Below are 25066 nucleotides of genomic sequence, written 5' to 3' on the forward strand. Positions count from 1 at the left end.
CGTTAGCGCGGTATGATAATTTGTCGGCACGGCCAGGTGTGTTATAGGACCGAAGACATCCAAAAATATGAATTCAATGCTTATATTTACATTCTCTAATTTTCCTTCTTCATAATTGGTTATTTCGTTAATCTTAAATGTGAATCTAGCGCCCTTCAAAAACTGCCGTGGTTAATAGATGTAAGAGCCGTTTGTGACGTCAAATGACGTTAAATGACGTTGCAGAGTTAGATAACGCAAATAAACATTGCGAGGAAAAAATTGACAAATAAATTGTTAACTCACATTACGTTAATTTTTACGTATTTTTTCAGGGTTACAGTTTTTCATAGAATTGAAATAAAACATTTTGCAATTTTGTGCTCCTAGAGTATTGAAAATGCATTTAGTTCCTACTGTGTATTCTAACGCGTGGTGACAAGGTTTCGCGTGTGTTATAGAAGTTTGGACGTCATGGGTTTCTAATGGATTTCATAAGGAAAATTACACTGAATGTAAATATACAGTTATAAAAACGCTTGCTTTCAGTAGTGTTATATAAAGGAAAACATTTGCAAATGTAAATATAAACCCTTGACCACAATGCGAATAGTTTAGTATTTATAATTTTTTTATTTAAAGAGAAACTGACAAGAAACATAAAAATATCCAACAATATCTGTGTACATGATAAAATATCTTTTGCTAATGAAAAATTAAAAAGGTTAAATAACACTTCCCTGAAAACCGTTATTATCTGGTCGAAAAGAGTCTTTATTCTTTCACTTTAATTAGATTTCACTGAACTAGAACAGATGTGGTATTGAATATTCCCTTGATCTATGGAAGTTGTCAGGGAATTTGTCTTATGACAAAAGCCTTCTTTGATGCAATCATAGTGCATTAGTTCTTTGCAATGTCGTATTTCAAGTTCAATTCAACTATTCTCCTTATTGTGCTCAGTTTTCCGAATTATACATGTGGTTTCTTCAGTCAAAGTAGGTTAAACATTTAATCTTTCAAGTCATTTGACATTCTTTGCTATGAGTATCGTTCGCGAATCAACTGTTACTTTTAATTCGGAGTGTACAGGCATGTTTGTTTAACAATATTTATCTTCTTTTAGCTGCGACAGACTGTGAGGCATATCAGTTTTGGGGAAATGCCCTATGTCTGTGCTACGATGGATTGTGGTATTCTTCAAGTGTTTCTTCAATAAGCGAAATTATGCCTTCGGTGAATTCCTTTAGTGACGTATGCCCATGTGATGGTGGTGAGTAATTACTATATACCCTCCCGCTTTTCAAGCGGGGGGTATAATAAGTCAGCGTAAAAGTTAAGGTATGCAAAAAGAAAGTTATAAATAAAATTGCTTAGCGGATAACTTGGAAGGGGGGATGTATGTGCGCACGTTATTAGCAACTCAGGGAAACATGCGCATTGCATTATGACTGCCAATCAAATCCAGGGGGAAAATATGCGTATAATTTTCAGGATGAAATTAATCCTTAACACTAAAATCGGTTTATATTTAGTTACAAGTACTTTCCTGTTTTTTTTTCCCTTATCGTCCATCATTAATATTATAATCATTTGGTTATTATGTATTTTTTTAAAATTTCGTTTAGTCTCTTTGTTTTGCTGGCTAACAAATTTTGGAATACATGTAAAATCCAAATTTATACAAACATTTGGACTGTAAGTAAGTAAGTAAGTAAGTAAATATTTTATTATAGTGACATGTGTATAGACAACAAATAAATACAATATAAACGTATATACATCACACCCGGCCCATTGGACCTATATGTCACTTTAATATATGTACAGTATCACTACAATCATTTAAAGCGCGCATAATGGACATTATATTAATTTGATTGATATAAATATTTTTGTCTTTGTGAAAAACATAAATTTAAAAACTTGGCAGTTTGTCTCTGATGATTTTTCATTAAAATGTTTAAATTTTCAAATGGAGCTACAGTAAGACCTGTATGACACTGTAATTTTGCTTATGGATAATTGATTCATAGGGTTCGAAATTAACAAATGTTTGAGAGCAAGGGCTATATATACAAGCTTGCGACTAAAAGGAAAGAACATTGCAGGTAACACCCCCCACCCCCACCCCCTGCTAATTTCCTCAGTATCGGGATGTTTTTTCATTACCGTTTTCGAATAAAGTGATGAAATTTATGTGTTATGCCTGAAATCCCATTGACCATGAATTTCCTAAAAATACAGGAACTAATATTTTATAGCTCGTGTTGTTGTCGCTGCATGATAATTCTCTTGCACGAGGAATATTCATGCCGTTCATTCTGGCTTTGTGATCAGAATACGAATTTCACAATACAAGTGAAAATAAGTTGATGGTCATCATAATATGTCCCCGAAATAAGCTAAATGATGAATAAAATTAAATGCTGCATCTACCTTTTAAATCTTGCAAAATCCAAATGTTAAGACTCGTACTGTAAACGTGACTACATTCAACATATGACGTTGTAGACATAAACAACGCCATAAACGCAACATTTTAGCAAAATAAAAGCAAACTTTGAAATTATTTAGCAAAAAATCTAGCGAGAAGACATATTGATTTTTTTAAATCAATAGTTTTGATTTCACCTCCTCTTGACATTTTGAAATTCCTGAAAAATTTGTCTACGTCTTTAAAAAGTTATCCAACCATTTTAAAAGAAACTCTTTCCACAAAATTGGCTTAAAACGTCATTTTTCCATATACTTCAATAGTAAAGCGTAAAAAATGTACTAAAAACTATACTGCGTTTACAGTAACATAGCATTAAAACTACGTAGGCAAATTTGATAAAAATTGCAGATTATACGCAGTAAATTCTAAGGAACATTATATCAAATTTTCAGAATATGTTTTCTCGTAAGAATTTTTATGCAGTAAACCCGCGACCTACCTTAAATGGAAAACTGAAACCAAAATACGGAATTTATAGATGTGCATGATAAGTGCCTGAACCCATGAATCATTCCATAAAGCGCACGTGTTACAAAGCATCATCTAGTAACTCGTTAGACTTTATATTGTTTCGACATTACAAATGTGTGGAGGAAATGAAAAATTAAAAAGAAAAATAAATATCAAATTGACAAACGTAGAAAAAATATGTGCACACGGCCTAAAATTCGCATTTCTGTAAACGATTCATAAACTGTTCAATTTTGTTTACGGGATATTGTTGCTGTGTCAATCTTCACAGCTTCATAGTTGGAGCCTGTAAGCCTGGAGGTAACGAGGATGGCTGTTTATGGTTGTATGAAGAAGGATATGGAGATAACGAACAGTATTCAATCTCAAAGTCCATAAAACAATACAAAATTAAAGCAGAGCAAACACGGACCCCCGAAACATCAGAGGTGGGATCAGGTGCCATAGAGGAGTGAGCATCCCCTGCCGACCGGTCACAACCGCCGTGTGCTCCTTGTGATCAGGAAATAACGGAAAAAATCCGTCGTCAATTCAGTGTATAAATAATGGACTAACAATTGGTATGAAAAACGTCAGTCAGCATTTGACTCAATGATAAACTGTATTTGCTGACAAAGTCATTGTATCGACCACAGAACTTACGAAATGATGACTTTAAACGAGACTGTTGATATTCTTGTTTCGTCAACTTGCTTGTCAATAATTTTCCTCGTTTTAGAAATTGTTCATACGTAGAGCATGCTCTTGCGTATCGAATCAACTGAGATATATATACTCCGTATGCAGGTGATGAAGGTATATTGCAGCATAAGTAAGGGAAGTTGACGATAGAAAAGTTAAGGTCATCACGTTTATCATATAGCTTGGTTGTTAGATTACCATTAGTGTCTTTTTCAAGTAAAATATCCAAGTATGAAACAGTATAAAATTATAAAATTTGAAAATTATAAAGTTATAAAACAGTATAAAAGTATAAAATTACTGACATTTCCAACAGAGTTCATAAACCGCTCGAAGGTCAAGACCTTGCGTATCGTATTACTGAATTCCCCCTTAACTTAACCTAGCGTCCTATCTGGGTACCTATAAATCTTAGATTGTTGAAACTGTAAAGAGAAAAATGATTTGATTACTGTAGAAGTACTTTTTTCAGCGTTGTATTAATTTACACTATGTATGCGGTCACAAATTTTCCGCGGAAATTTATCTAAGCGTACTTAATATAAATGTAATGCATACAGTGACAGTCTGAGGAATCAGCGTAGTTTTCTACCCGCGGATTAAACAGAAATTGAGATTCCGCGGAATTATGACCCCGTGGAAAAAAGTACGTCTACAGTACTTTGTGGGATTTGTTATGTGCAAGTGTGTGTATCGTTTAATCAAAAATATCACCGACTTATATATACAAAGATTGAGAGTTTGTGAGAACAAGTACTATATACCGGTAGTAGTCAGTACCACTGACTTATAAATAGTCAAAAGTATAAGACTTATAAATGGTCAAAGTTCACATTAATCATGTTAATGTAAGATAAAAACATAAATCTAAGCATATTACTATTAGATACCACAGGTTAAATCCCCCCCCCCCATTCATTGCCTGACGTCACGGCGTCAGGCTGTATAAGGATTGATATTTGCAAAATCTGAAACTAATAGATTATACCCAGAGAGCTAGATTTTGTGCAAGCTGATTTACATTGAAATTCTTTACCTGCATTTTAAAAGAAAGTTTTCAGAAAAAAGAATGATATTACTGATGCAAAATACTGTAGTGCTTACTTGCTTTAATCTCTTTGCATGAAATAATTATTCCATGTGATTCACCTTTTCAAAACGTCTGTGTATCCTTTTTTCTGCATTTCTATACTACTGGATCAGTCCATTTATATTCTACAATAGGGGTGAATCGCTCCTTTCCCACCAAATGTTACAGTGAGCTACTGTAAACCAACTTTTATTCGCGTGCGAGAAATATTCGCGAAGTTCGCGAGAGCCTCGCCATCGCGAATATTTCTCGCCGCGAACCGGTCCTTATAGTATATTTGTCTATTAAAAAAAAGATGCATAAAGGCTTGATCGCGAAAATTAATCGTCGCGAACCAGTTTATCCCTGGTAAATCGCGAAATAAAGTCGTCGCGAATAAAACTTGGTTTACAGTATTCCTTGGATTGTTCTATTGTGTGAATGGATGTGCTAACGTCTATGGAATAAAATGAAGTTTGTCCTTTTAACCTCCTTCTAATACTTTAGTAATTCTATCTACAAATTTTTTCTCCTTCTTTTCAGTAACATATCGTATATTTCAGTATATGGATATGCAACACTAAAGAAATGATTTTTTAGGTCACCTGAGCCATGTGAGTAAACTCAGGTGACCTATTGCTATCCGTTTTCATCCGTCGTCGTACGTCGTACGTCGTTCGTCAACTTTTGAACATTTTTAACTTCTTCTCTGGAACTACTGTACCAATTTCAACTAAATTTGGTATACAGCTTCTATGGATAAAGGGGAACATAAATTGTGAATTTCATGGTCCCTGTCCCCCTGGGGCATGAGGGGTGGGGCCAAAACCACTAAAATTAATGCAATCTTTAAAAATCTTCTTCAGAGTGTTGACATGATTGTAATCAGCATTGAGTCCTCTACCAAAATTGTGAAATTCATGGCCCCTGGGTTAGGGGTTCTGGTGTGAGGGTGGGGCTATATAGATCATATAGTAATTAAACGTGCATTATTTCTTTGAAAATCTTCTTCTCTGCTCCTGGGTATTAAATTAACTAACTAAGAACATAGTTATGATAACCAAGAGTGCCTCTTCAATAATTGTGAATTACATGGCCCCAGGGTCAGTTGTTCTGGTGCTAGGGCGGGGCTCTATTGATTGTATAGTAAAAGTACATTATTTCTTTGAAAATCTTCTTCTCTGCTCTTGTGTATTAAATAAACTAACTAAGTACATAGGTATGATGACCAAGAGTGCCTCTTCAAAAATTTTGAAATTCATGGCCCCAGGGTCAGTTGTTCTGGTGTTAGGTCGGGGCTCTATTGATTGTATAGTAAAAAAAAAAACATTAATTCTTCAAAAATCTTTGACTCTGCTCTTCGGTATTAAACAAGCTAACTAAGTACATAGTTATGATTAACAAGAGTGCATCCTCCAAAATTGTTAATTTTATGGCCCCCGGGTCAGGGGTTCTGTTGTTAGGGTGGGGCTCTATTGATAATATAGTGAAAATGTATTAGTTCTTCAAAAATCTTCTTCTCTCCTCCTGGGTATTAAACCAATAAACTATATACATAGTTATGTTGAGGAAAGATGCCTCTTCCTAATTTGTGAATGTCATGGCCCCTGGTCAGGGGTTTTGGTGTAAGGAGGGAAAACTTTTGATTATACAGTGAAAATGCATGAATTCATTAAAATCAATGAACGATATACATGTACATTGTTATGATGAGGAAGGATACCTCTTCCAAATTTCATGGCCCCTGGGTCAGGGTTTCTGGTGTTATGATGGGGCTCTAATGATTATATATAGTGAAAAAGCATGAATTCTTTGAAAATCTTTTCCATTGCTCCTAGGTATTATGAGAATGATCTTAGTATGTATATTTATGATAAAGAAAGGTGCATTTAGCAAAATGATTAATTTCATGTGCTCTGGGTCAGGGGTATCGGAATAGAAGGGGGGGGGTAACAGTACATAGTCTGAAGATAAATAAATGCTTTGAAATCTGCTCTGCGTTATTAATCAACCATTTATGATGAACTAAAATTTATGATAAATTTCCAAAATTTTGAAATATGTGGCCCTAGGGTCAGCGGTTCCTGTGGGGTGGGGTGCACCACTGGTTATAAAGTGAAGATGCATTTTCTCTTTCTTACTCTGGTGTAACTTTGGGTATTAAAAACTAGAGTAAGCATTGTAGGTGTATTATTATGATAAGAAATGGTGCTTCTTTCAAAATTGCGAATTTCATGGCATCTGTTTTAAAACACGAACCAAATTCAATATTTGGAAAGTTGTTTCATGATAATCAGGTGACCTATAAGGCCCATGGGCCTCTTTTTTTTCTAATTTGTTTCCCGATCCCGCGTTTTGTTTACTACACAAACGGACTAGTCCAAAAATAAACAACGCAGTTCAACAAGTCATGGAACATTTGTATCCCAGTTTCGGATGCACACTTTTCACATAATTTCGTTTTTCTTTATATATTAATTTCGTTTCTCTTTATATATTAATTTCGTTTTTCTTTATTTAATATTTTCGTTTTTCTTTATTTAATAATTCCGTTTTACTATATTTAATAATTTCGATTTTCTTTATTTAAAAATTCCGTTTCTCTTTATTTAATAATTATGTTTTTCTTTATTTAATAATTTCGTTTTTCCTTATTCAATAATTCCGTTTTTCTTTATTAAATAATTTCGTTTTTCTTTATCTAATAATTTCGTTTTTTCTTTATGTATTTTTGGTTTGCACTATTGGGCTTCTGTAAGTAAAAGACATTATAGCAATGATAATGACTCTGATCCGGAGCACAGGGTGATTAGAATTTTGTAAATAAAAGAAGTACAAGAACACCTTACTATTATTCTTACTTTTTAACGTTCAACATCGTATAACACATGCTAAGTGGGTGGACATATTCTATGTGCTATCACGTCTAAAAAATGAAATAAACAAATAAAATGCAAGAAATAAACATTTTTAAACATGTTTATTAAAGTGTATGTATATATTTAAAAAAAAACGACGATCGTGTTTTTAATTTTTTTTTTCAGTGACCGTCAACCGTTGTGGTTTGTAATTACATGTGCATGTGTAAGTTTTGAAGTGTATAAAAGTGGGTAAAACTTACTTTTTGGACTTTAAGATACCCTTTTTTATGTATTAAAAAATAAACACGCACGATAAATTAATGATAGAGGAAACGTTTGTAGTTCTGTGGTCGATACAATGGTTGTTTCAGCAAAATCAATCTTTCATTAAATCGAGTGATATATATAAATATCGTTTTACGTACTTAATGGTAGACCTTGATTTATACACTGGATTGTTTAGGGATAATTTCATTTATCCGGTCATGACAGGGCACACGCGGTTGATGAGATCGACTTACAGGGGATGCTTTCTACTCCATGACATCTGTCCCAACCGCTGATTTTTTTTAAATATCCGTATTTGCTTTGCTCTCGATTTGTATCGTTTTGATGGACTTTTCACCTTGATTACTATCAGTAATCTCAATATTTCCTTTTTTATCATTTTTTTTGCTGTCATTCTGATTGTAAACTTTGTTCAAGATATATAGTTTCCAAGTTACTGTGAATAAGTTTAACAGACATACTCACACAGAGAACTTTGCCTTAAAAGATGTTAGTTTCTTGATAACTCTGCATATAGGTGATAAGTAGAAAATATAGAGTGTTAGGTGCATGTTTTTTATGACATCAGAAGTGTCAGATTTTGGAAATATTATCTCCGTAAAACATATTTGTGTAAATTAAAGGATTTTCCCTATTTCTAGTTAATTTTTCAAGATTTTTTTTTAACAATGGCTACAGAGAAAGATAGATATTATTTATTTCCTTTTAAGAGACCTAAGAAAAAATATACAACATTTTTGGACAGGACAGTACTGACTATTCGTAACTACAAGATAGTGTGCGGCATTGTCTAAATCTGTAAATGGTTAGATTATATTCCCCACCCCTTTATAAAATTTAATTTACTTTATCATTACAGGAAGCCCCATAAAAAAGTGTGTTAACCCGCACGTACATCTGAGTATGTATATTTGATATTAAAACCTATGGTATTCTTTAAAGGGTTAAAATTGTAATTATTTTTATACTTATTTCAGATACAGTACGTTGCTTGACATTTTAATCCAATTTGCATTCCTTTCATGAAAATATGAAATAAATACTTCTATTTAAATTCCTACATTATGTGTACTCAAAACATTATCTTATGGTGTTTGATGTTGTAGCTGTTGTGTCGTTGCTTTTTAGCGGGGGAAAGATGGCACAATCGGGTGAGTAGATTTTTCGTAAACAAAAGGTATTGTTTTTTTCTGCATTGGTCACATTTATTTGTATACATGTATTTACCCTAAAAAAGACACTGAAAAAGTTTGAAGGCATATGCCGGGCAATTTTCTAAGAATTTTCGCAATACTAATAATATTTCATTTATGTAGGCTTCGATCATTAAACTCTGCCATACCTTACTTTTTTAGATAGATATTCGGCATTTTTAGCGGGACAAAATGTCAGGAATTCGTGTTTTAATTGTAATTTCAACAGTCTTGTTTAAGTCATCATTTTGTAAGTTCTATGGCCAATACAATGACCTTGTCTGCAAATACAATTTATCATTGAGTCAAATGCTGACAAACGTTCTTCATACTAATTGTCGATCAATTATTTATGCACTGAATTGATGATGGATTTTTCTGTTATTTCCCGATCATGACAAGGAGCAGACGACGGGTGTGATCGGTCAGCAGGGGATGCTCTCTCCTAAATGGCAACTGATGCCACGTCTGATGTATTGGAGGTTCAGGTTTGCTCTGCTACTATTTTGTATTGTTTTACGGACTTTTGATCTTGAATACTGTTCGTTATCTCCATGTTTCAATCTATGAAATTTTCGCAAGCACGTCTCTTTTGAATAACGTTCCTCTTAAAAAAGTGTGATTTGCAGTATATATCATCAGTAAGTTCTCAAATTTAGAATATTCAACTATTTCAGCAAAGCATATTCATTTTATGGACTTTGCAGTCTTTCAAGAAAAGGTATGGTCATAGCGAGATCTTTTATTAAATAATATTTCGTAAGTTCTATGGTCGATACAATGACCAGCAAAAACAATTTTTCATGAAGTCAAATGTTGACCAATGTTTTTCATACTTATTATTAGTCCATTTCCCCGCTATTTCCTGATCATTATAAGGAGCACACGGCGGGTATTACCGGTCGGCAGGGGATGCTCACTCCTCCATGGCACCTGATCCCATCTCTGATGTTTTGGAGGTCCGTGTTTGCTATGCTCCTAATTTGTAATGTTTTATGGACTTTGATATTGAATACTGTTCGTTATCTCCATATCCTTCACTTCAACTACAGAACTACATGTATACAGGGGAAATGATGATACCTATGTGGAATTTCTTAATGTATGTGAGACCCACGGGGATAAACAGATGAGTTACTGTTACAGTTTAACTCGAAAATATATGGGTAGAGACAAAAAAGATCTTCACAAGAACAGCTAGACCATAAATTGTCTGGTAAATGTGCATGTAACATATGTAATGCAGGTTCACGTTCATAAGAAACATTTCCTGTATAGGGGAGAGAAGGGTCACAATTGATAAAAGTTAAAGTCTTACATATAGGAAAACAACTTTAATAATCTCAGAAATTAATTAAACATTATATGCAGACATGTTGAGTCTGTTTGGTTGTAGTACATGTATTTTTTGCTTAATACCACGGTTTCACTTTCGAGTATTAAGCGTTCATGTGTGGATCACTTTGCCGCTCGAACAATATAAATTTATACCAGTACTAAGCATTTATGGTCACAGAGCAGTGAAGGATTCATCAATGACTAAAGTTTACGTGTAATTTTCCACAAATATTTCCATGTTGTTTGGGTGCAATTTAAGGTGTGATGTTTTGATAATGGAGACTAGGGCAATTACTCTAATGTTGAATATCCTGGGAAAAATCATACATTACTCAGTATTCATTTGAAAAATCTCCAGAACTGCAAGGGAAATAATTTTTCTTATGAAAAGAAGCAGGATACCAGGTTACTGAGGTAAGCATTGTTCCCCACTGTCCTCTTTTTTAACTAATCAATTTGTAACCTTTTGTTTCATTTGAACCTTCATTATATTACATATATACATGTACATTGATTATTCTTTGGTAACCATATTGCAATACGTCAGCATTACTTTCTTTTTTCTGTGATATTTAGTTAAAGATATATATGCCGTATCAGTGTTTTATTTTTAAAGGAATAAATATATGTGGTATCTCATCAAGTTATATAAGTTATTTACTTTCTGCAAATAGGGCAATCCCACAGTATCACTTTAAATAGTTGTGAAATATTATTTGGTAAATATTATTTTCTCTCCGAGTCGGATGTTAAACCGCCTCTTATTGAAATATTCATGCTCACAGCAAACAGTGATCCAATCTCGTGAATGAGCCGAAAAGCATGATGGTCTACTACATGTTTATGTTTACTACAAACACGTGGGTTAAGGAAATTTTGGATGCGATTTCAAGTGACTGCTTAAGAGTCATTCTCTGTAAGCATCAAAATAGGCTGGAAATTGAAAATCACGGATTTTGCTGAAACTTGATGAAATAATTACATTATAAGCCCTATTTACAAAAATATTATTAAAAGTGATCAATTGGTCTTGTTTCCATGGCAACCAGGTTACCTGTTTTTGCACATAGGTTGTAAATACCTAAAATGATATTTCTTCCCATAATGTACATTTGATTAAATAAAGATGATTATTTTTATTTTTTCCTTTGAAATAATTTGTAATTTGTATTTTCTATAAAACTATTATTTTGGACCTGCCGTTGAATGCCAAATAACATAAAAATTGCCTTAAAAAAGGGGGTTGAACATAACAATGTACACAAAAAACGCAGGCACTGGTGGAAAATTCTGATGCTCTGAATTTCACTTTATACAATTATGAAGAACATATGAAAAAACTGGAGAGGTAATATTTACTTTAAGAAAATAAATTGATTGTAAAGTTTGTAAAAATCTCTAAATTTACACACATTTTTGTCAAGAGGTATTTTCCTTTTCGGAAATCTTTTGCTTTAATCGATGAAATTGAAAGTGAAAGTACACAGCAGAAAGCGACTTTGAGGGGATAAATACTGTGTGCTTTGGATATTTTTAGGGGTTTTAATCCAACCTTTGAAGTATTTAACATTATCATAGTTAAATGATTGTTCAGGCTTTACTGTGTCTGAGAAATATACATTTTTATGTATAGATGTGATAAACTTTAAAATGGATTGCATCCTATGAAATTCCTGCCTATGTGACAAGAGCTGCATCATTGAAAAAAAAGTGTTTAAAAACAAAGTAAGTATCAAATGGACTTCAGCGCTAATAATAATAAGGTTGTGATGAAGAAATATACATGGCAATAAGAAGCACTAGGCAAGTACCAATGAAATATTTATCACATACATTGAAAGTTGCACATATTTTGTATGAGTTTATTAATAAAAGGGCATGACTATTTATTATAAAAATTACTTTAAAACACCCAAAGCATAAATAATGACATGATTCTAATTATATCACTTATTTATAGTATAGGCATATTATCAATCTGTTAAAATCAGATGTTGATGAAAATTATATAAACCATCTGTCAGGCCATCCTTAAAAAAATGTTTATTTGGAATTGCTGCCTAATGAGTTTCAGACACAGGAGGGAGGGAAATATTTTTTTTAAATTGAAGGTAAATTTTAAATGTTCGATAATAATCTCAGTAAACAGTGTTTTCTGACTTTTAAAAAAAGTATCTACAATCAACTAAAAAAAAACCTAATTTTACATAGATCTGACACAATATTTCAGTGTTTTGTATGGTGTATGTGATACATGTAATGCCCCCCCCCCAAAATGATTAAATTAAAAAGATATCTTCCTACTTTTGGTCAATAAAAATTTTTCAGGAGGGGGGCATTTCAATGAGGCAGGAGGCAATTCCAAACAAACTTTAATTTTATCTTGGCCTCAATAAAAATCATATATGTTATATTAAAAACCAAATTAAACTAAAGCAATTCTGTATATGACAAAAACTAAATACCTTCTTACAGCTTTTTAATTGTGTGCTTGAAAAAAAAATGAGATGGGGGGGGGGGTTAAAAATTTATTGCCATGCAAGGTATTTCATCAATTTTTTAAAGAATTAATTTCTTTTATTTATCTTTTTTTAGATTACTTTTATTTTTTTTTTATTTTACAAGTTGAGCTTATGAAATCCCATCGCTAAACTGAACACGGGAGAAATCTGCAATTTTTTTAGATTTCAATTTGTGCAGGGCTGAAATTTGTTGATGCAATTTTTTTGAATGGGGATCGATGATCGTGGGTGAATGCCTTTTCATTCGAATTTGAAATTATTGCAAAAATTAAATTAATATCAGATTATGTTATTGCATTAAAGAAAATTTTTTTTTAATTATTTAGATTTTTTGTCACAGCAAACACTGTCACAGGTGAATTTAAGCCAAATTTATAATACAATGTGTACACTTTACTGAAACAATGTATAATGAAGGAATACATTAAGGTTTTTAGGGAATATGGCAATTTCAGCGGAGAGGAGAACCATTCACGTACATGCAGAAATTGGGGATTTGTAAAAATGGTCATTGTTGAAATCATATATAACTAGGATTTATGTGCCCAAAGTATAGCTGAGAAAGAAAAATATTACATTTGATTTTGTCATATTTTATGAAGACATCTCAGTATTCCATTTATTACAGACTTTATGTTCTGGATCCGAAAATATTTTTAGAAGCTTTCCAAATACTGAGTAGTTTTAGATAAAAAAAAAGTTTTGTTTTACCTTGAAAAAAATATTAATACAAATAAATCAAGCCCCCCCTTTTTTTAACATATTGGAGGAGGATCTGGTATAATTTTATTGCCCGCCCCCCTCACTTTAACACCCCCCCCCCCAAGAAAACTATTTCAGATAATTATATTTTTCTCACTTTGAGTCAAAATGAGGTTCTCTGTTGATTGAATTTCAAAAGCTTATAGGGAGTTCACTCCCATGGGCATAGCCCCCAAAGACAGTGTTTTGGACCTAATAAGAGCATGGTGGTTTGTAATTATATGCTTTCCATCTGCATAACTGCACTGTCCTTAATACTCATTTTAACCCTGTGCCTTTATGAGGAAGAACAAAATCTTTAAAATCTTTACATTCTGAATTTTGAGTGTCATTCTTAATGTGTATGAAAGACACTTATCTCTGCTGGGAGAACTTCAACGAATTTTTTTAGTCCCCTACGGTGAAATCGGAGGGGACTATAGGTTTCCCCTGTGTCTGTCCGTCTGTCTGTCCCCGTCTGTCTGCCAGTGTGTCCCACGCTTGCAGATATTGAGCTGAATTTTGGTATGTGGGTGTATCTTGATGAGTTACAGATAAGTTTGAATTTCGCATCACTTCATTGGTTTTTGACAGAATAATGGCATTTTGAATTTTTCACATTCGTTTAATTGAGATCGGGTTCATGCTGCGCTAACTTCCGATGGTCGACATAAATAGGAAGCAAGAAAAAGACGTTGGAAAAATGAGTTGAATTTTTGTCTAAATGTGGATTATTTTAGTAGGTTTAAGGCATTCACAGCCTCAAAATCTAGCAGTTTTACCTTGGACATAACTTTTGCAAATTTTTAAATGGCATCCTGAAGAAAAACTCAGTTTCAAAAAGGAGAAACAGGTAGGGGACATGTATTGATTATGCAATACTCTCCGAATGCTTGTTTATGTATGGCACAGACAGACAGTTTCTGACACGCGGATAAACAGGAAGTTGACATCAGATTTAACCTCAAGTGTTACCCACCATGCATATGGCATGCCTTAGCAAACACTGTGCTAAAATTTCAAGCATCTTCAATGAAAAGCTGAGTTCCTGAGAAAACTGCAACCAAACATTTGCTACATACACACACAGGCAGACAGACAGACGAACGGACTGACACACAAAGGTAAATCAGTATACCACCCTCTCCTTCGTAGCTGTGGTATAATAATAATAGGAACTGCAAAATATCATTTGAATAACATCAAAAACAAGTTGAATCGAGAAGGGAGGGGGCACTCTTGACTATGTGCTTGTCCGACTTAAACTAAGAAGTGCATGTACAGGTTAATCATGTGTATATATGTTTCAATTAATAAAGCAAGTTGCTTCCAAAAGATCGGTTATGATTTTATGTAGGTATTTACTGTTTCCATGGAAACAAATCCTGCTGCAGTAAATCAGATATATGTGATCAGTTTAAATTTGAGTTCATCTGTTTTTGTCCCGCTAAATAAATTAAAAGTATAATCAAACACTGGTGGCAGTTCTATGAGTTTTGTATACTGGTGCATCAATAATTATTAGGATTATTCCTGAATTATTTGGTTACCATAGAAACTGTTTATTTTAATTATGAATGTCTATTTTCATGTATAAGTGAAATGACAACGTTTACATGGCTTGTGGAATTTATTTCATTGAGGAAGAAATGCAGGCAATAAAGCAGTAGATTTTGTGTATTAAACATATCAATGATAAGGATTTTCCTGAACTATTGGCTGCCATAGCAACCATTTTTTAAAATTAAATTATTAATTACTACATATATTTTGATATTTAGTGAAATACAATTAAATTCAATTTATTTTATTGAAAAAGAGAAAAAATCATGAATGAAGCTTTTATGATATCCGTTGTATACTTGTCAGTATCACAAAAATTGTGATAGCAACCATTATAAGGAAGTGTTCAAAAACTGTTTGGTTACCATAGCAACATGATTTTAGAGCTTAAATTTTTATTTATTATTTTTTTTTAAAATGTACATATGTGAATTAACAAATATAATAACTGTTATCTATTTATTGAAGAAATTAAATAATGCACTGATATAGCTACTGTGATTTTTCCTGACTTTTTGGTTGCTATAGTAACACAGTATTTTTGTTGAATTTATGAACTTACATTTTTATCATTTTATTTTAAAATTATGAGATTTAGTAGTGTGATTTGTTTTACTTTTGATTTTTTTTAAAGCTATAATGTACAAAAAGGAGCAAAATGTTGAATCTACAAATTAATCCAAAATCTTCATAGCAACCATTTTCATTTTCGTTTTATTTTATTTTAGGAAATATTACCACTCTAGAAATTTTATATTTCGTTGAGTAAGGAATGACCTTTTTAGTGATGGTAGTTGTTTGTTATGGATTGCCTGCGTTTTCTTGCTACTACGCTTAGAAAATGCCTAAAATTGGCATTTTTTCAAATTTGTTAAAATTTGAAAAATTCACACTTTTTACTGAAAGAGAACTCTTTTATGGCCAGCTACTGAATAATTTAATCAGTTGTGGTAGTTATTCCAACAAATATTCTATCAGAGTAGGCAAATTAAATCTGTAAATAAAATGCAGAAAATAGAAATTTATGATGAAGATTGTATACTTTCAGTAGGTTGCTCAGTTTTTTTGGCCTCAAAATCGTGGTTTTTGGTTACCATGGCAACCGGGACTCAAAATAAAAAATTATCCCCAAAAATGTTCTATATATGGTATTTCTACATTGCATGCAAAAAATCAGCAAAATCTGTGATGTACCATTTCCAACTTTTTTCTAAATTCTTTGATTCTTACAGAGAATGACTCTTAAAAGCTAATTTACAATTTTTTGAAACGTGTTTGAGAAAAATACGAAGAATAGATACTAATTAAGAATTAACAAACAAATTCAGTTTTCCTTGTTAAAATGTACTTTGAAATACCGTTCACAAAGTCTCCACAAGTAAATAAGACTCCAGTTTTTAAACTCGATATTCGTAAATTTGCAATGTAACTGTTTGAATTGGTTGTTGCTCAGTTATTTGTTACTAAAAATTTAAAGTTCATGCATTTATAAAAATAAAAAGACTTAAGTTGCATTTATAAAAATAAAGACTCAAGTTGCACGTTTTTGAAAAAAAAATTCCCTCTGTATTAATTCTCATGTGCATTGATCGTTGAACGTGTATTGATTAGAATACTCGTCTATGTGTTTCGAAGTTGTATACGTTGTAAACATTGTCAATACGTGAGCACACCTCAGAGTTGGTTGCTTTTTGTACCGAGGAATAGTCACGTGAAATTGACTTTTCACTGACAGTGCAGCACGGGGAAAGCTGTTAACAAGCGGACTTGTACAATGGAGTGGGGAAAACCCTAATTTTTATCATTGTTAATCATTTGTATGTATATGTGAGCATGGGATTAGTAGATAATAATGTAGTACACATATTGCATTAAGCGTGTAAAATGCTTGGAAAAATGCATCACGTCTTTCCGAGAACGATTTAAAAAAACTAGCCTTTTCGAAAAACACATGTAGTATTTTATGTAGTAACCTATGATCAAATTCATTGAAAATATTTCCTCGACCTGATGATTCTCGCGATACTTTCCTGCGCACATGCGCAGATCCAGCATAAACGTCAATCCTTCATAAATATGCATTAGAAAATCATGTTCTTTTCCTGACCAGTACTTTGTTAATAACGAATAATATTTCGTCGAATTTGCAAGAATGCTTCATTTTTTATAGCTTATCATATTTCAGAAATTTTGTTTGGTTTCAGCTGTGCAAAAATACTGTTTAACACGGCATATATGTCTTTAATTATCAAAGGGTATCTATTACAGATGATCCAAGTTGCACGGCGTTAGTTGCAGGTAATTTCTTTCTTTCGGTTTAATTGTTATGTTATCAAGCGTGATTCTATGACATTCATTAGTATTCTGTCGTTTATTGTCTTCCTCAAAGATATATGGCTCATTTTATTCTTTACTCAATATTTTTCCTATATGATTTATTCCTAAGCTACATGTATGCAAAGTAGTTGTGGAAGCAAAAATTAATTCTCCTGATTACGTAATTGAGCGAAATAAAGATAGATTTCTAAGGAAAAATTCTTCAAAATCATATGTCGTTTCTGTTTATTTTTAAGATCCCAAAGAACCAAAATGAATTTGAACTACCATATCTATACTAGTATTGGATTCCGAAACTTCATAAAAATCCTTACAAACAAAGATACAGGTTCCAGTACATGCTCAACCAAGCCTCTTTCTTTCCTCCTCACTAAGTTATTAACAGTAGTGAGTGAGAAACCGTGCAACACTATATTCAAGAAGTGGTGTAAATCCGATATGGATACTTAAAAATCCAAGGAACTTTTGGATAATTTGAAGTCACAAAATTTTACCAAAATCAACCGCTTACAAAGTTACGACGGTCAACACAACCATTCCCCACAATAAATCAAAATCCAGGCTTTTTGATATAATTGACAGCTGCTTTTTCACTAAAAAGGGAACTCGTAAATTTAAACTTACCTTGACATTGGGTCATTTGCAAAATTATTTTGTTGAAATAATACATAAGTACTCTGAAGTTGATATCAAAAAGCTGCTTTTGTTTCTGATTGACAATATCTATGTGGTTTTTGGAGACCAGGTCTTCCAACAATCTATTGGCATTCCCATGGGTACCAGATATTAGCTATTTTTGTATTCATATGAAGAAGAATTTGTCCAAAATCTTATACGTGAAAAGGAGAAAACACTTGCTGTGGCCTTCAACTCTACCTTTAGAAATATCGACGACGTATTGTCCATTGACAATGGTAATTTCAATTCTTATGTCGATACGATATATCCTGGTGAGCTTGAGATAAAAGATACCAAGGAGTCTGACACATCTGTTTTTCAGGATGTTGGTGTGGAATTAATCATCAAATTTAAAAATCAAATCAAACTCTTTAGATAAAGAATTGCAATTTGAATAAGCAGAAAATACATAATTAAAAATCTGAAAAAAATGTTTCCTTTGATACCTACCCTTAAATAAAGATTCACAAAACTTTGATGATGGATATTTATGAACAACTAGCCCCATTTTTAATTTTGACTATCATCCAATCTGTAACTGGATGCAAGAGGCTGGCACATGGGGTTTAATATTGATATAAAGCTTCTAAAATCGAACATCTTCCCTACTTGGTTACCATAGTAACAGTGTTTTTTTTTCATCCAAATTTCATCAATATATGATATTCAACTTAAGGACATACGCAAGGTACCTTACCTACTGATTACTTTTCAAGATATTCTAAACTTAAACTTATAATATTATTATATGTTCTCAGACAAAAATTCAGCATGTGTTACCAGGAGTTTTGAAAAGATATCAAATTAGGAAAAATTTTGCATTGTTCAGAAGAAAAATGTACAAAAATTACAAAGAATAAATTCCAGATTTTTTTCATCAAAATTTGTTATAGAAGAGATGTACATATCCATATAACATTAAAAGTATTGCACACGGGTCCTTTATTTAGTGAAACTCTTCAACTCCAAGGAAGAACACAATAAAGTTCCAACTACGTTGCGTATGACCTTAAGTTCTACCAAATAAGTAGTATTTAATATGCGTCATATAATATGATTCTTGATTAAATGGCATGTTAATTCCTAAAGCAGCAAAGAAAAATATCCCTTTAAACCACTAATATCCTATTATCATTTTATCTAAAATAGATGATCCAACAACATCGCAATCCCCAACATCAGAATCAGCCACAACATCAACAACAGTAACCACAAATGTTATCCCTAGTTCCACGGTGACGTCAGTGGAAGATCAAACACAAACCGGTACGGGGGGAGAAAAAACAATAAGTCCTGTTATAACGAGAGGATGTAAATTAATATCTTATTTTTTTAATATTTTGATATTTATGATGATTTTCTTTTTCGTGTTTTTTTTGTTGTTGTTTCATATTAACAACTTAGCAGTTTTAAATTTGCTAACATATTCTTCTAGTGTGTAAATAAATTTTACAATCTATTAATGTAAATATGTAAGTAAGTAAGTAATTTATTTATCTTTAGCGACGTGTATATATATATATATATATATATATATATATATATATATATATATATATATATATATATATATATATATATATATATTTATAATCAAAAACTGTATAAAATTTGAGATTAATCTAAAATAGATGATCCAACAACATCGCAATCCCCAACATCAGAATCAGCCACAACATCAACAACAGTAACAACAAATGTTATCCCTAGTTCCACGGTGACGTCAGTGGAAGATCAAACACCAACCGGTACGGGAGGAGAAAAAACAATAAGTTCTGTTATAACGAAAAAATGTGTATTAAGTATCTTATTTGTTTGAATATTTTGATATTTATGATGATTTTGCTTCATGATTTTTTTCATAATAACAATTTAGCAGTTTTTAATTTGATATGATATCCCTCTATAGTTTACAAATAAATTTTACAATCTATTGCCTCTGAGTAAATAAGTAAGCAATTCATTTATTTATATAAAGTGAAATGTGAAACTAATATATTTATGTTCACAAACTGTATTAAATTTGAGATTAATCTGAAATAGATGATCCAACAACATCGCAATCCTCAACATCAGAATCAGCTACAACATCAACAACAGTAACCACAAATGCTATCCCTAGTTCCACGGTGACGTCAGTGGAAGATCAAACACAAACCGGTACGGGGGAGAATTAATGAGTTTTGTTATAAGTAAAAGAAATGTGTATTAAATATCTTATCGCACTTTGGGAATGCTTAAAATCTGTGAATAATTATGAATTTGCTTTAATGATACTAGTTATCATAATAACACAATGATTTATAATAATAATGCAAGTACTGTATTTCACCAATATACCTTTTAAGTCCTGCCATGTTTAAAAATAAGCCTCACTGTAGTCGTCAATTCTGCCAACCAGTGTTATTGGCTTTTTTGAAGGTTCAAGTGGTCAAGATATAGGTAAAGACAGTATAAGACATAAAATTAGTAAAAATAATTGATTAAATGGATTTCATCAGCAAAAACTGTATTTTCTGTTCAGTAACAGTTTTTGTTTACATTGTAGCTTGATATCATTTTTTCTTCGTCGATGTACAACTACAAAACAGTTAAAAATTACAAGTGAAATACTGAAACCATGATGATTTTTTTTTCCTTCAGTGACAGTTTTTATTTACATTGTAGCTATGTGCCCCTGTTCCTGTGACTACATGGACAAAGTCGTGTACTGGAGAAATGAGAAAAACCAGCTGAGGCAATACTATGAACTGAGTGAAAGGTTGGCTCAACTCAAGCGCCTCCTCAGCGTCAACACAAAGAATATCTCCTCCACAATAAACAAGAAGATCAGCGCTGACGACGATCGGCCGTCAGCCTCCGTGACAGGTTACGTGGGAGTCGTCTTTATAGCCTTATTTCTTGCTGGAATGGCCTGGCTGATGCCCCTGTATTGATTCGGCAGACTTCTAAACCCCTTAAAGACATCAGAAAACCGTGTGCTCGAAAATAAGTTACACTGCTCTGTCCTTTTTATCTAATTACAAAAAGATGTTAATGAGAAACAAGACTTTCTGATAAACGTGATGACTTCGACTTTCCTATCGTCAAATTCCCTTCCCTTTGTAGTAATGCATCTTGATCACTTTAATATAGGGTTGATAACAGTTTTTAAGACGAGGCAAGTTATTAACAAACAAGTTGATGAATCAAAAATATTGTTTAAAGACATTACTTTGCAAGGTCTATGATCGATAGGATGACCTCGTGGCAAATACAATCTAACATATAGTCGAATGCTGGCTGACGTTTCCATACTTCAGTGTAATTGTTATACTATTATTTTCACACTGAATTGTCCAGGGATTTTTCCGTTTTCTCGTCAAGGCAATTAAATAGGAAGCTCAAAGTGAATGTGTCCAGTTGACAGAGAATACTTACTCCTTCATGGAACCTGATCTCACTCTGAAAATTTAAGAGGTCTATGTTTGTTCTCCTCTTCATTGGTATTGATATGATAGACTTTGAAGCTGTATTATTGTTCTTTATCACATGAATATTTCATTTTTCGTCGTATTAACGTTATTCTGAGAAGTTTTTACAAGCAGTTCTGAGTTTTTCCGTTATCATTTGCTCTTAATCTTTAACATGAAAGAAAGATACCTGGCAAGTATTAACCGAGCTAGAAAAAAATGTTTTAGTGTTCCATTAACAGATAATTACATTCCAACAACCAAGCTTTATGAACAGTCTCGTTTAAACTCATCATTTCCTATGATGTCGGTCAGAAGCTCTATGTCGGTCAAAAGCTCTACAGAGCTTATGTTTATGTTGTAAAATCCGACTCTAAATAAAATTTTCTGATTCTGATGATGATACACTGACACTGTCAGAAAATGCAATCTATCATTTAATCAAATGCTGACAGACATTTTCATACTAATTTTAGACTGTAATATACTCGTATACAGGAACCATATTGTCAACGGATTTTTCCTTTATTTCTCGATCTTGACAAAGAGCACACGGCGGGTGTGACCGGTTAGCAGGGGATGCTCACTCATGAATGACACCTAATTCCATCTCTGATGTGTTAGAGGGCTGTGATTGCTCTGCTCCTGAATTGTATTGTTTTCAAATTAATGTTTCAGCTTGGATATTGTTCGTTAATTCCATATACGTATAGTGACTGTTTTATACAGGATATAAAGCTTTTTGAAAGTGAGTGTTACTAAAATGGCATATGTTTGGATAGCACGATACACTATACATGTATTACTCTGAGAATTGAAATTGCGAGGTTTTAATTGTTGGGAAAGGTTTATTGAAGAATAGAATAGAAGTCTCTAAAAAATTTTTGTGAATATAGCTCTTTGTATTTGTATTATAGAGTATTACAACTTCAGTTTCTCTGCAGAAAAAATAATAATATTGAAGATTTGTTATTTCTAAACTTCTATAGAATTTGTACTTGTATTGTCTAATACTTGATACATTTTAAAGAAGAACTGTTTGAATTTCAGATACATCGATTCTCGGACTCCTTTATGATTTTTTTTATACATTCAGGGGATATTTTCACCACTTTCAGTGATTTTATAAAGAATAGCACAATATATACATACATTTTCTGTTAATCATCGTTCATTTTCAGGTAGCGTAGGTTTCATTAATGTGTCTCTGTAGTGTTGTCTCTGTAATGACTACTTGTAAGATTCCGATCGAGTTCATGATTACGTATTCTTCCAGATTAATTTGTACTTATGTGTCACATATGTTAAAATAAAAAACTTCAATTAAACCACATTTTTCTTTTTCGTATACTAAAGTTTGGTCGCTCAATCTTCAGAAATTTTAACCCAAATAGAATTGTTGGAATGATCTATTTGTGGGGTAATTTTTATTAATTCCTTATAATCCTTAACGATAATAGCTACATAAAGATTTTGACACTTATAGTCTTTCATAGAAAAGAAATGCAGCATGACACTTCGAAATATAATACAAAACATATGAAGACAAAAGGCATCGAAGATGTCAAAATCTTTTTAGATGATTTTAGATGATTAACAATAAGTTAAACAAATATTTCGTGATACTAAAATGTACAGATCAAAACAAAAATTTATATTTTCAGTTCTAAAACACGTAGAGGGAATTAGATATTACAAATAAAACTTGTCAAAGTTTCTGAAAAAGGTAAAAACATCTTGAAATCTACATCCTAAGAACACTGTGACGTATTTTACAATTGATACTTTCTGGCATATTAATGTTTCGCAAAGTACAGAAAACGGTGTTCATACGTGTAAGCATGTATCACAAATTTTAGTGGAAAAAAGAAAGTTAATTAAAACTAGACCCCAGCTCGTTGTAAAGCAACGAGTAGGTCTTCCGTCGGAGCTGCGGACGGAGGGGAAGGGGGGGGGGGAGGCGGTAGAGGCCAACTTTTTTTTCAATGTCAACTACTTTCAATACCAAATTTTAAAATTTTAAACTAAATTTTTCTCGTACATCACTAATAGTGAGGGGGGGGGGGGGGGCAACTTTACTTTCAACACACATTTCCTATAGAATAAGTAAGGTTGGGGAATAAAAAGGGGGGCAGGCCCCCCTGGCCCCCTGTTGCTACGTGCCTGTATACTAGTATTTGAAATGATTTATCACAGGTAACGTGCATGTGATTTTTGTGTAATATGAAAGCCCTTTCTCTTCTCATTCAAAAGTTATGATCAAGGTTAAAATTGTGAAAAGTAAGCCAAGCCTCAAGGTCACGTTGTCAAAAGTCAGTGTATTTAGAAAAGTGTTGTCTCAGGTAATACACAGGGGTAAAAAAAAAAGCCCAATCTCTTCTCATTCAAAGGGTATTGCTATTGTTAATGTTTTTGAAAAGCAGGTCAAACTTCAAGGTCAAAGGGTAAAAAATCATAGTGAATTTTGAAAGGCGTTGTCACAGGTAATACATGTTTATAAAATGGCAGCTTTCAAAAGTTATAGTCAATTTAAAGTACATGTAATGTTATTTTTTAAGTAGGTCAAGCTCCAAGATCAAGGTCACAGGATCAAAAATCACAGTATATTTGAAAATCACATGTCACAAATAATGCACATGTGAAATATGAAAGTCCTATTTCAACTCATTCAATAGTTATTTTCAAGTTTAAAGTTCTCATGACAGATGGACAGACTGGCTGACGAATACGGTTTAATACCCTAAGAAATAAATAAATGTAATTTGAGCATGATAAATTGAGAAATACGAATAATAAAGAAAATTAGAAAAATATTAGAATATAAGGTAAGTTTCCTTCATGAGATTTCCTTAAAGACTTATCAATACATACATGTATCATTCATGTATATGGATTATATGTACGTTGGGGATTCAAGACGCGGAGACCGGTCCTTTCGACAAGAGCATACACACAACTGTCTCGTTACGGGGCAGGTGGTGTCATAAAAAGATCAAATTCGACTGATTCTACCTCTGATTTTTTTTTTTGAAAAAAAGTCTGTCTTTGTGATGCTAGTGATTTATATTGTTTTAAACTGTCTTTTGGGCTGAAATATTGTTCATTTTCTCGGTATTTCTGCGTATGCTCAAAAGTCGTCAGTACCTACATCGTATATATATAAATGTCCAACCTTTCACTTTCACAGAAATTTAGCTATATTGTCAGGCAAAAGAGCTACAGTGCCGCCCATTAGAAAAAAGAGTGTATTTAAAGTGCACAAAAAAAACTGCGCTGAAGCTATATTCAATATCCGTGTTTTTCAACTGCTGCAATCTAAAAATATTACTTACCGTGTGTCTCTAGCATATACCTTCAATTTTTCTAGCCCCGTGAGGCTCCGGGTTAGAAGAG

At 32.6% G+C, this 25066-nt stretch overlaps 1 protein-coding gene across 2 annotated transcripts; it reads left to right on the forward strand.

Moving 5' to 3' along the window:
- The first annotated feature begins 1185 nt into the window (after positions 1-1185).
- On the forward strand, positions 1186-21200 carry LOC134280583 (uncharacterized). 2 transcript variants are annotated; one of them, XM_062763031.1, is made up of 8 exons: positions 1186-1252; positions 8709-8750; positions 8956-9000; positions 17475-17504; positions 19371-19487; positions 19853-19993; positions 20265-20381; positions 20889-21200. In XM_062763031.1, exons 1-8 carry the CDS (start codon positions 1207-1209, stop codon positions 21155-21157), a joined length of 807 nt encoding a protein of 268 aa, XP_062619015.1. In that variant the 5' UTR covers positions 1186-1206; the 3' UTR covers positions 21158-21200. The 2 variants fall into 2 exon arrangements, with proteins under 2 accessions (XP_062619015.1, XP_062619016.1); XM_062763032.1 differs by having other exon boundaries at positions 19853-19969.
- The last annotated feature ends 3866 nt before the right edge of the window (positions 21201-25066 follow it).

This window comes from Saccostrea cucullata, unplaced genomic scaffold, assembly GCF_032062105.1.
Source record: "Saccostrea cucullata isolate Sc308-1 unplaced genomic scaffold, CSIRO_AGI_Scuc_v1 ctg1387, whole genome shotgun sequence".
Lineage (NCBI taxonomy): Eukaryota > Metazoa > Mollusca > Bivalvia > Ostreida > Ostreidae > Saccostrea > Saccostrea cuccullata.

What these genes read in the sequence shown, in the direction of transcription:
- LOC134280583 (XM_062763031.1), top strand. Translation starts at nt 1,207, where the DNA reads ATGCCTTCGGTGAATTCCTTTAGTGACGTATGCCCATGTGATGGTG. An exon ending in GGAAGATCAAACACAAACCG is followed by an intron (nt 19,488 to 19,852) that starts GTACGGGGGGAG and finishes AATCTAAAATAG; the next exon opens with ATGATCCAACAACATCGCAA. An exon ending in GGAAGATCAAACACAAACCG is followed by an intron (nt 20,382 to 20,888) that starts GTACGGGGGAGA and finishes TTTACATTGTAG; the next exon opens with CTATGTGCCCCTGTTCCTGT.